Below are 12,442 nucleotides of genomic sequence, written 5' to 3' on the forward strand. Positions count from 1 at the left end.
TGATCCCACAGCTTCCCAGAGCTGGCGAGCGGTCTGGGGGGCATGCATGAGCAGAGTGGAAGCCACGCCCGCAGCATGACTACCAGAGCCTGCTGCATGCTGCTCTCTCTGTGCATGTTTAACCACCACACATGCCTCTGTCTACAACCCAACCACAGGTCAGTCTTTCAAACACAGCTTCCCACTTACAATTTCTTTGAAATTCAGGCCCAAAGGATCTTTTTTAATAAAAAAGATCAAATTAGAAATTAATTTCCCCCTATATCTAAAGTCAAGAGAAAAACTATCCACATCCACACAGATTATAATCAAATACAGTGCAGGAACAATGAATCCACAAGCAACATTTCGGATCAACAGTTTCAACTCCTTCATATCCTAAGTGCGTTTCTGCAGAACAGTTAACCAGAAGCAAAGCTCACTCACTGGGAGGAGTTCAGGGCAGTGAGGGGGTAGGGGAGTGAGCAGCTAGGGAATAAGCCCCAGAGCTGAATGGAACCCCACCTCCCCATACCGCGAGCGGGTCAGCCGTCGCCTGGGCTCACCTTGCCGTCCTTGTCTGGCCTGGCTGCCGAGCCACTGTCAGGAGAGGTGGGTGTCCCCGGGAGCAGGGTCGCAGGGCGGCTGCTGGGCTCGGGCTCCAGGGAAGCAGCAGGGATGCTCGCTGGGGCTGTGGCGCAGGCCAGGGGGCCTCCAACCCGGCCCAGGCCGCTGGCAGCCGCATGGGCAGGGGGGCCCAGCGGGGCTGGGGGCTGCGGTGACACCAGAGGGTGGTGGGACTGCCCCGGGGTGCTCTGAACCTGGATGGGTGTCACGGCCGCCGTGGGACGCTCCTGGCTGTGCGCCGAGACTGGAAAAGGGAAGAGAGGAGGAAAGTGTAAGCTGGAGCCTCGCTGCTCACTGAGCCCTGCGCATGTCAAGGTGATGAGAAACCATGTTGGTGTAGATGCTCTGACCCTCGAGGGGCCCCTGGACATCATCCCCTCCCTGATCCCAGGTCAGCGCCCCACTTTGTCCCACGACACAGTGTCTGCTGCCATGTCTGCCGAGCGACTGCAGGGTGACAACACCCAGGGGTGCAGGAGGCCCCCCGGGCTCTGGCCGAGGCACCACCCCCCACGCACCTGGCAGGGCAGAGCAGGCTGGCCCCAGTGCTGTTTCCTATTCTCCCTTTTCTCAGAACCTACCTTCCTCCTTTGGATTTTCGGATAGAACTGAACGTGTTTTCTCTATCACTGTTAACCAAGACCCCTGGGAGGTTTTAAACTCTTTGGGAAGAAGAAAGCTACTCTGTGTCTGAAACAGAGCGGTGACTAAGCTCATCCCAGCATGCAGACGGCAGTCCACGGGGGTGCGCCTCCACAGCAGTGGGACCCCAGATCGCTGGTCTCGACCACAGGAGTCACATTTTCAAGTACTATCGACATTCTCAGGACCCGCCTAGTAATAATTTCTTTCAGACCCGTGGTCTGGTGACCAGGCTTGGATTCACAACCTGAGCAGGCGAAGGCAAATGAAGCCAATGTAAAGTGATGGTGCTGAGGCTGTGCTGGGCCCGCTTCCTGTTATTCATTGTCTTCTCCCACCTCCCTCTGCCAGACTGTCCTAAAGTTCCACCTTGCTCTCAGACTGTCCTAAAGTTCCACCTTGCTCTCAGACTGTCTTAAAGTTCCACCTTGCTCTCAGACTGTCCTAAAGTTCCACCTTGCTCTCAGACTGTCCTAAAGTTCCACCTTGCTCTCAGACTGTCTTAAAGTTCCACCTTGCTCTCAGACTGTCTTAAAGTTCCACCTTGCTCTCAGACTGTCCTAAAGTTCCACCTTGCTCTCAGACTGTCTTAAAGTTCCACCTTGCTCTCAGACTGTCTTAAAGTTCCACCTTGCTCTCAGACTGTCCTAAAGTTCCACCTTGCTCTCTCAGACTGTCCTAAAGTTCCACCTTCCTCTCTCAGACTGTCCTAAAGTTCCACCTTGCTCTCTCAGACTGTCCTAAAGTTCCACCATCCTCAGACTGTCTTCACATCCTCGCAGCCTCTGGTGCAGGTCTGAGGCTGCTCAGGCCCCTCTCCCGGGGCCTCGGCCCAGTGCCCACCTGTCCTTGCAGCGCTCCGGGCCTGGTTGACAGTCATCTGTCCGGACACGTGCAGCAGGACCTTAGCCTGGGGGCTCGTCTGGACGTGAGCTGCCGACACCACGGCTGTGGGGACCCCGGGACCGCCAGCCACGCCGTTCCCCGGGGGCTTCTGGGCAGGCCCGCCTGTAGAGGGAGGGTTGGCCGGGACCCCCCCGCGACTTGCTGGGCCAGTTGTCAACATGGGGACTTTGCCTTGGGAAGCACTGGTCACGGCCCTGCTGAGACAGAAACCCAGTCCGTCAGCAAGAGGGAGAGAGGACGACCAACACCAAAGAAAATGGCGCAGGGCTTTAAGACGTAACCCTGTAGAATGCAGTTATCTGACCAAAGGTAAGAACAACACACTCAAGGAACAGCGGCCCCGAGGCGGAGAAAGCTCTGGAAACCTCTTCTGAGGGGAGAAAGATCACACAGCACTCTGCTGGTGACACAGCTCCTCGGCTCGGCTCCCCTCTGGAGGTAACTCTCCCCTGGGCCTCCAGGGCCTGCACGCTTCCTCTCCGGCCTGTCAGAGCAGTGCCTAGGCTGTCACAGCTGGGCTCACGTACGCCTTCTCTGTACCTGCCCCGTGTACACGCACGTGTGTGCGCACACTCTTGTCATGTCCCTCTGGCTCCCTCCACCCTACCTCCCCCTCACCTGCGTTTCAATCCTGTCATCCCGAGCAGCCTGGCCTCAGGCCCAGGACCTCGGGACTCTCCTGTTTCAGGTGTATTTCCTCTATGACCCTTGATTACAAAACATGATGTGGAGTTTTTTTAGTCAATTCCCAGTGAAATACTCCTGACTCAGTACAAGTTCCCTGACAGCAGGGCCGCGGGCAATGGTTGTTCCCCACCCTTCCTGATGTGCAGTTACAGTGGCACAGCTGGCCCTCAACAAATATTTACCGGCTGAATGTCATTAACTTAGGTTCAGTGTAGCTTCATGTAACATACTTGTTAATATCCTAAATTCATTTAAAGAACAGTTCTATAGATAGGAACTTTCTACCAAGCAGAAGGCTTCATTAACTCAAACCTCATTATCTACCGTGAGGAATGACAGAATCTTCCATCAGGAAGTGTCTCTCCAGAGACTTCTGATGGTTCGTATTTGAGTCTTAGGAAAACGTTTTCTTCAGAAAGTCGACATGCGGTTGTTGCTTGGTTTATCTCCCTTGCTTGTTGTGGTTTTTGTTTGTTTGTTTTATCCCACCAGGGAAGACAGAGCTCCCATCTTCTGGGCTGTGAATGTAGATTTTAGCATAAACCGACAAGGTTTACACTGATGAGAAATCTGCAAGTCTAATTGGAGCCAGTGTTCTGTTGCCATCTGCAATGACAGTGATCTTCATTGGATTAGGCTGCCAGCCAGCCTGAGGACTGAGACCGACATCTGACAGCATGTCAGTTCATTCAGCCACTTATTCAAAATCAGGGTCTTTGAAAAATGATTTAACACAATTAAGTTGGACCATTTATTAAGAGCCCAGTAGCCAAAACCCGGGGTTTTCTCAGCACTGACCCATCATAGGTCATCACGGTCATCCCAGAGCAAGTGTCCTCAGTGCCCAGAATGGGGACTATATTTAAATAAAGTGAACAGTGTATATCAACACACCCCAAGTGCTCGCCTCCGACTATCCTAGAACAGGTTTCTCAGCCTCGGTGACGTTTGGGGCCAGACAGCTCCCTTCTGCGAAGGCTGTGCCGTGCCCAGCAGGGTGGCGTGTGCATCCCTGGTTTCTATACACTGGCGGCGAGTAGCACCTGCTCCCCCATCGTGACGATCAGAAGCACGTCCAGACACTGCAAAAATCCCCTGGGGAGCAAAACCGCCCTCTCCTGAGAAGGGTGAGGGACTCATGTCATGTTAAAGGAGTTTCAGTTCTGATTGCATTCTAAAAAGTAATTAAGAATTCAGACGTAATCACCAAGCTATTGGAATACACACCTGGCTTTCAGCACCGCTTCACCGGGTGACCTCAAATTGTTTAACCTCTCCACCTCAACCTGCTCACCTGTTGAGTGGGGATCATAACAGCACATACACCAGGGAGCCGTTTGAGGACCTGGCGTTAATATGCAGAACACAGAACTCTGTGTGCCAGGTGTCAGGTAAGCATCACATAACCAAGAGGATTAATAACATCACTTGTATTTATATTAAACAGCACAAATTTCCTAGCAAAAAAATACTGAAAACAGTGTAGTAGAGTCTTCTCACATGCGACTTAAAGCAAATAATTTAAAACCAGCACCTGTATTGGGAGAAACTTACAATGTCACATGTGAAGAGTAAGCTAAAATCTTAAGGATTAGAAGGGACTTTGGCAAATACAGGCAGAGACCTCTAAAATGCCGGCTGTGTAACACATAACTGTAACATGAGAAGGAACTGTGGATAGGCTGGAAATCATGGGAAAGGACAAAGCTTCTGTGTTCAGGGCTCAGAAAGCCACTTGCTCGGAGCCATACCTCGTGACGGGGGCCACGTAATTGCCAGGAAAAACCCCAATCTTGCTGGTGTGCATGGACGTCCCCTTGAACCAGCCATCCTGGCAGCGCTCGAACACAAGAAACATCTCTCCCTTCCTCAGCTCCAGCTCGTCCTCTTTCCGGGGAGTGTAAGGATAAATGGCAACATACCTAGAAGAGGAAAAAACATCTGACTTCAAGGTGAGGAACAGACATACCACACGATGTGCAGAACTCTTCTCTGGCATGAAGCCTTGAATGTTTTGTACAAAAGTAAACAGAAAGTAGAATCCTTTAATCTGTGGGCAGCCTCAATCACTGTCCACTGAACGGCAGCCATCCACTCTGAAAAGGCAGAAGCCGCGCGACTCAGAACCTCCCACCTGGCCCTCCCGGTGCAAAGGTGATGACCCCGCCAAACGGTACTTGTGGGTGTGGAGGAATTGATGCCACCCCCCAGTGTGCACACCTGCAGCAGGGCATCAGATGCCTACTGGGAAATTGGGCCTGCAGATAGCCCTCCTGAGACCTGGGAAGCAGCCTTGTCGAGGACATGTGGTCTAAAATCCCACTGGGAAGCTTGGCACACAGCCTCCCCGTGCACACTGAACCAGCAACGGGCAGCACCTGCATCTGTGGGCTCAGTTGGGGTAGACACTAAACTTGCGAGTCAGAGGCAAAGCAAGTCCAGATCACGGACAGAGCCCAACAGCCCATCTGCGCAGGTGACAGCCACCGACACAGGGAGAGCGGCGGCAACATGAACAGGCCCCAAGTGTTTCCTGGATCAGTGTGCACGGAGGGCCACCACCCGCAGGCTGCACTGGGCCATGGGCAGAATGGATGGAGCAACCCGACTCTGGACACTCACTGCTGGCACCACTGCACCTCCTCTAGGTCTGACCTGTGCGGGGCCCTCCCTGTCCCCTCACACCCTTACTTGGGGATGAAGGTGGGGACAAAGCCCGGGTAGCACTCGCAGAGGAAGGCCAAGAAGGCTCAGCCTTAGAGCATGAGTTTCCTAATCACAAACACAGTTGGCACCAGTCTGGCACCAGCTCCCCTCAGAAAAACCAGTTCTCTGCCTCTCTATTTGGGTTCGGTCCAGGGGCAGAAAGGACCCCTGCACTTACACGCTGGGGCGGGGCTGTGGCCGCGGGTGTGTGGTCTGGTCAGTGGGTCCAGCTGTGGGCCTGGGGCCCATCCCAGCGGCAGCAGCTACAGCAGTGCCCGTGGGGGTGGCCGCCTGGAGAGGGGGCGGGGGGAGAGGAGGATTCAGAGTCTGGAGAGAGAAAGAAAAAGAAGGAACAGATGACTTATTAACATCTCTTCCAGTAAGTGGGAGGGAAAAGGAATCAGAAACCCATTTAAAAAAAAGACATCGGTGGAATCTACAGAGTAGCACCTGCACACTATACCCAAGCCTCCTTTTAAAAGACTCCTCTCTATTCTCCTTCAAGGTCTTAGAGCCCCAGAAACCCTTCTAGCAAACAGGTAAGTAATCACAACTGGGAGGAGGGAAAGAAAAAAAATGACAAGATTGCATGCAATTTCAAGATTAATTGCACTTCTAAGCACAAACTAGGATCAGGATCCAAATGCCTTCTAAGGGGCAGCTCTGACAGCACAGGGCTTGCTGGGGCTGAATTTGCGATTGTTTCTGCAACCCGAAACGTCAACAAAGTAGCAGACAGTCCAGCTGCACTGTACACCATGCCCACAGAAGGAAATCTCGGATGTCACGCCCAAGAAGAAAATCTCCTTGGACATCTGGGCTTCTAAAACCACAAACAGCAGTGAGCCACAATCGTGGGGATATGCTTGCTGCTTTTGTTTACCCCTCTCTTGTTAGCTCTGCCGGCTTTTTAAGCTCAGGACTATCAAGGCTGGTAATCTTTAACAAGTATACCGCAAGCAGCTGCCGGTCCCTCTACGGGCTCTGCCCACAGGACTCCACGCCTTCTCAGAATCAATGGAGCGCCTGCTACTTTCTAATCTACACAGCCCAGATCATTCTTTAGGGTCTGGATACTGAGCAAACAGGCACACACAGACTTGCCTGAACCCCTACCTCGCCCAGCTGCCCCAAATCTCTGAACCACTCGGTGTAAAACTTTATCAAAGGAGAAATAAAGAGGCTGAAGACTGCAACTTGGGCAGGGCACGTGGTGTCTCCATGTCAGAATAACAGAAGAAAAACCCCATGGTTTCTGAACACGGAGAACACCAACAGGTTTCTGTTGTCTGGAAAAACAATCTGACACTTCATCAGCAGTTACTTCATCTGCCTATTAAGTCACACGGTTCCAGAAACACCGCAGGAGAGAAGAACCCCAAATTTCTAGATGCGCACTGCAACTGTTGCGCACATTATGTTCCATTTTCCCACAATGGAGTCTGTCCCGCGGCCGAGGCAGGACAGACACGCTGACAGTGCTCCCAGGGCAGGCAAGGCCAGGCGGACAGTCACACAACAGGCTGCGCTGTGACTCCAGGAGGGCACACACGGGGCCTGGAGCCCTCATGACCCTTAATCAGGAAAAGGACGAGCACCTGAGCTGTGTATCTCAGGACAAAGTGGGAGGAACAAAGTTAACCCCGGTAGGAGACTTAGCGCACGTGACCCAGGTGGGCCTGGCTGGGCCACCGCACACAGCAGCACGGGAGCGGCCTGAGGTCACCACTGAGCTGTCTCCTCTGTGTCTCTCCAGGCCCCACCTTATAGCTGTGTGGCCGCAGAGGTGCAGGTGACAAGTGGACAAAAGGAACTCAGGCCACCCAACCCTGGAAGGACTCAGAGTCAAGGGCCCACTCGGCTCTGAGGAGAATTCCACTGGCAAAGGGAAGAGAGGGAACCTGCACCTTCATGTCAGGACAGCCTGTACTCACTGGCTCTAGACAGAAGAAGGCAGGAAAAGAGAAGGAAACTATAGGCCCGATAAAAACATAGGCCACGTTACGTTAACAAAATGTAAGAAAAGGTCACGAGAGTCAGACCATAAAGAAAGCTGAGCGCAGAAGAACTGATGTTTTCCAGCTGTGGTGCTGAAGAAGACTCTTGAGAGTCCCTTTGACTGCAAGGATTTCAAACCAGACAATCCTAAAGGGAATCAACCCTGAATATTCACTGGAAGGACTGACGCTGAAGCTCCAATACTTTGGCCACCAGATGTGAGGAGCTGACTCACTGGAAAAGACCCTGATAGTGGGAAAGACTGAAGGCAGGAGAAGAAGGTAACAATGAGATGGTTGGATGACATCATCAACTCAATGGACGTGAATTTGAGCAAACTGCGGGAGATGGTGAAGGACAGGGAAGCCTGGCATGCTGCAGTGCATGGGGTCACAAAGAGTTGGACACGACTGAGTGACTGAACTGAAGAAAAGGTCATCTCCTATGGTTAGTAAGTACAGAAAGGAAATGTTTGGTGTGTATGAATTTTACAAAGCGTAAGTTAGACTCACTTGACATCTGGCATACCCCAGCACTGGTCTGCGAATCTTTGGGAGAACACACGTGTGTGTGTGTGTGTGTGTGTGTGTGCGTGCGTGTGCTGGAGGCTAAGCACACAGAGCAGACATCCCAACTGGATTCCCTGACATGGCTGTCCCATGAGGCTGGTCAGATGCCAAGGTCTGGGCATGTCCAGGGCTGGGCCGGCCAGCAGGCCCCACGGGTGCTGATGAACAGTCCACATTGAAAGACCCCGGGACAAAGATGCCCGGGAGGAACCTGCTGTGAGCTGTCCCACGGGAACCGCAGCCTCCCCCTCACCGGGGCCTTCTGCAGCTCCTGCTTCCACTGAGTCCTGTGGAAGGGCTGAGGCTCAGGAGGCTGTGGCCGGGCTTCCGGGATCCGACGCAGGGGACTGGCCGTGGCCCCATGGTTGCTGAGATGAGGTTCTGCTTGTGCTTCTGCAGATCCAGACCCTCTGCTACTGGCACTGGTGTTTGGAGACCACGAGGATGCTCCCTAAAATCATGGCTCGGGGGTCAGCCGATGGGGGACGGTCAGGCCCACCACATCCAGACTGTGTTCCCGACCCACTCATCTTGGGACAAGGAGGCAGCCCGGGGCTGTGTCAGAAACGCTGTGCAGACTCCAGTCCCCGCTCAGCCCCTGCAGGCCGCCCTCAGTTTCACTGCAAGAACAAAAGCATCCTGTCCAGGTGGTTGGCTCCAGGCTACCGCCAGGCCATGAGACAGTGAGCAAGAGTTCAAGGCTGTGCTGTGGGCCCCTCTTGGCTGGTGTCCTCTCCCCCCTCCCCTTCCTGCGACCAGCCCCAACAGGCCACATCGGCCAGGGGACAGTGAGGGAGAATCCAAGGCCGTGCTGGGGGCCCCTCCTCACTGGCGCCCCCTGCCCTCTCCCCTTCCAGCAACCAGTGCTGAGATGCCCAGGCGCTGAGCTACACGAGGTCTTAACTACTGGCCGCTGACCAGGAAAGTGCTCTGCTTGGAGCTTGGGGTTCTGGCTGTAAACGATCTGTCCTCTCTTTATTTAATTAACTTTTTTATTGGAGGATAGTTCATTTACAATGTTGTATCAGTTTCTTCCCCACAGCAGTGATTCAGCCTTACACAGACACATACCCACTCTCTTCCAGGCTACATTAAGGGTCCATTTTCTTCCCAACTGCCCTTTATGTGTGCACCCCCCTCTCTTCTGGGGTAGAAAGTGACTGGCAGTGTAAGACTCTGGGCATTTCTGGGTCCTCTGAGCAAAGACCATTAAACGCCCTCCAATTCCATCCTTCCTAAATATCCGATTCCAATGAATCCACTTTCAACCTCTGTAAACACTCTGCTTGTGCTGTGAACTCAGCTGCTCGGCCAATAGACGGATGGTGGCTGGTCATCCCCTCGGGGAGTGCTGTCACTAATTCCTGCAGCATTAACCCCTGCACACAGCAGTGTGTGAGCAACTGAGTATCTTGCCTTTTTTAAACGATGAGTAGGAGGTAGAAAAATGGAAGCACTGATACTAGTGATTAAAAAAACACAGGCATCAGGATTCAGTAAAGTTAAGAAGATGGGAAGTGAGCTTTTGTCTCATCTGGATATCCAGTAGAATTAAGCCAGTCAGTCGTAGGCACAGCTACGAAAAAAAGAAAAAAAATGAAAGTACTTAAAATGCTAGAAACAGATGCTTGGAAGATGGTGTCTGAAGGGGAGGTGTAATTAAGGATCTGGTAATTAGGAAGATTAATTAATTCTCTCTGGGAATGGACCTCCTCTCACAGCTGTTGATACATGGCTGCAGCTCTGACACACGAGGAGAGGGTGCACGTGTGCTCCCGACTTGCAGAAATGATGCACGTGGCCACGTGCTGTCCACCGAGCTCTCAGCAACATGGCTCTGGCGCCCAGGAGTGGAGGCTCGGGGGCAGGCTCCGGTGGTCAGGATCCACGTGGCTGTGGAGCCACACGCCACCTCGCCGTCCCCGTGCTTGGTGCCCAGCTCTGCCCACAGGACGCGCAGATGCTCAACATGGTCTTCGGCAATGAGAAAACCTCCTGTGCTTCCACCGCCCTCAGGACAGTCATACAGATCAGCAGACCCTGGTCCCCGAGATGCCGAGCCCCTCTCTGTGGTCACTGTGAAGTTGGTCCACATCCTGCCAATTCCAAAGGCGCCACTTCTGCCTCTCCAACTGCCAAGCGTGACGGTCCCGCCCCTACACGCAGGGCCCTGCCCTGACCCTCTGGACCCTCCAACTGCCAAGCGTGACGGTCCCGCCCCTACATGCAGGGCCCTGCCCTGACCCTCTGGACCCTCCACCACGGGCGACAGTGGCCAAGTACATCTTGGCTGTTCTGAGAAGCTGACATCATTTACTTTGAGGTACACACACACATAGACACGGTTTAGTTGTGCTTACACATGTTTAGAATGCAATCTGACTCCAAGTTCGCCACAAGCTGCGTGCGGCCTTCGCTGCCCCGGCTACCCTGTGACATCTTGTGACTAAAACCTCCTGGCTGGCCCCGGGGGTCACCCTCCCTTGTTTCGCAAGTTCCACTGCTGGTGTGCAGAGGACACAGGAGCAAGATCTGCACTCTCCTCCCCACAGAACCAGGCAGAAGAAAACCCGCCCTGCTGTGAATATAGTGGATGTGTGAATTACATGGAATACCAGTGTTGTTTCCAGTATTAGATATTTAACATTTTAACTATCACGTGTGAGACAATTAGGCCAACACACTCACAATTTCATTCTGCATAAGAGATCAAACAGTTTTACCTTGTGAAACAGTGCTGGAAACATTGCTCGCTCCCTGGTCCAGCCATGGCCTCAGCACCTAAAACCCACACCAGGGAAAGGGTAGCTTCCTTCCCATCATGCCACCTGTTCTTGCTGTGACTGCACCCTAGGTCCTGGGAAGATCTCACACTTTACACAGGACACTCGCCAGGTTGATGGACGATTCAGAGGGCACCTGTTACAGAGATTTTCCCACTTAAACCTAACACATTGAATCCAGCACTCCTGCTTGCCGACTCTGGGCTCTGAGAGCCAGGCGTCTCCTGGGACAACAGGCCGTGGGTCTACTTATAATTAGTTTTCCATTAAGCGGAAGTGGCAGAGACACAACGTTAATAAACCCTCGTGCTGAACATTCAGGCTCTCTGATATGATCCCGAGATGAAGTGGCTGAGTGTGAATTAATTTTGTGGGTTCGTGCTCTCTTGTGATCAGTGCCCAGGGTGCCCTAGCATGCGCCCAGCTAAGAGCAACTGGCCATTCCCTCATCGTAAAATAATCAGCCCACAAGGGCTGAAGCACAGCCAGCTCTACATCTTTTCCACTAATTAATTTTTCTACAATCAGAAAAATCAGCCATTTTCCCTTAACAAATAAAGTTAGAATTTTGCCACACGAAAAGGTCACTTGGAAATGGAAATTCCAACAGCGTGTGAATGCACTGGGGTGGGTGGGAAGGAAGGAAGGATGGACAGACAGCGTCTTCTCTGGGGATGAGAGGGAAGGAAGACTGGGAAACTTGATTCTGGGTGAAACACCCAGGGCCAACGGAACCTCAGGGAAACCACCTTTCCGTAAAAGTTACCTGACTCCCCCTCCTCCCCAGAGGAATCAACGCAACTTCTCCCACCCTACACAGTTGTTGTATCAAGGAAGCTGTAATTGTTCCAGAAACATTAACAAAAAACGGCTTGAATGCTAATCGGAACTTACTAACTTCTATTTACATACAGGAACATGCTTACTTAACTCTACAGAAAGCTTTCAAAGGTCTACACTAGTCTCTAGTGTACTAGTATCTACTGCTGCTAAGTCGCTTCAGTTGTGTCCGACTCTGTGCGACCCCATGGACGGCAGCCCACCAGGCTCCCCCGTCCCTGGGATTCTCCAGGCAAGAACACTGGAGTGGGTTGCCATTTCCTTCTCCAATGCATGAAAGTGAAAAGTGAAAGGGAAGTCGCTAGATACTAATCCTGCATTTATTTATTGCCCACCTTATTTCAAAGTCAGCTTTCAACTATTCATAAAATGTATCAAGACATGATAAATAAAAGAAAAATGAGGCAAAAGGAAATGAGGAAAATACGAGTAGATGGAGCCAACAACAAGCTGTGAGGTCCCGGCCTGGGGTGGATGCAAGTCTGGCCTTCAGTCTTCCACCTTCACAACATATACAAAGTTCACAACCTGAACACAAACCACCCCTGGGAAGCCTCGCCACCCCGTGCAGAGAACAGAGAGGACCCTAACGATGAGCCAGACCCCAGGCTCCAAGCAAAGCGGTAGGCACGTCACAGCTGCCACTGCACTGACAGAGGGTGATGGGCAGCTGCCACAGTCCCCCCACCAGGCCCCAGGCAGTGC

The 12,442-nt window shown here is 52.5% G+C and overlaps 1 protein-coding gene across 7 annotated transcripts in view; it reads right to left on the minus strand.

Annotated features, from left to right (window-relative positions):
• The window catches only part of SH3RF1 (SH3 domain containing ring finger 1), a 155,517-nt gene that overhangs the window by 14,814 nt on the left and 128,261 nt on the right, over positions 1–12,442 (minus strand). For 3 of the 7 annotated variants that reach the window (XM_027548927.1, XM_027548922.1, XM_027548923.1), the window contains exons 7-10: positions 5,726–5,874; positions 4,593–4,763; positions 2,092–2,348; positions 546–850 (exon numbers count right to left, since the gene is read on the minus strand). In XM_027548927.1, the coding sequence (XP_027404728.1) occupies positions 546–850; positions 2,092–2,348; positions 4,593–4,763; positions 5,726–5,874 (882 nt within the window). Of the gene's footprint in view, positions 1–545; positions 851–2,091; positions 2,352–4,592; positions 4,764–5,725; positions 5,875–12,442 lie in introns of all 7 variants that reach the window. The other 4 variants (XM_027548921.1, XM_027548926.1, XM_027548920.1 and 1 more) reach the window with 2 other exon arrangements.

The sequence above is a fragment of the Bos indicus x Bos taurus genome, chromosome 8 (assembly GCF_003369695.1).
Source record: "Bos indicus x Bos taurus breed Angus x Brahman F1 hybrid chromosome 8, Bos_hybrid_MaternalHap_v2.0, whole genome shotgun sequence".
NCBI lineage: Eukaryota > Metazoa > Chordata > Mammalia > Artiodactyla > Bovidae > Bos > Bos indicus x Bos taurus.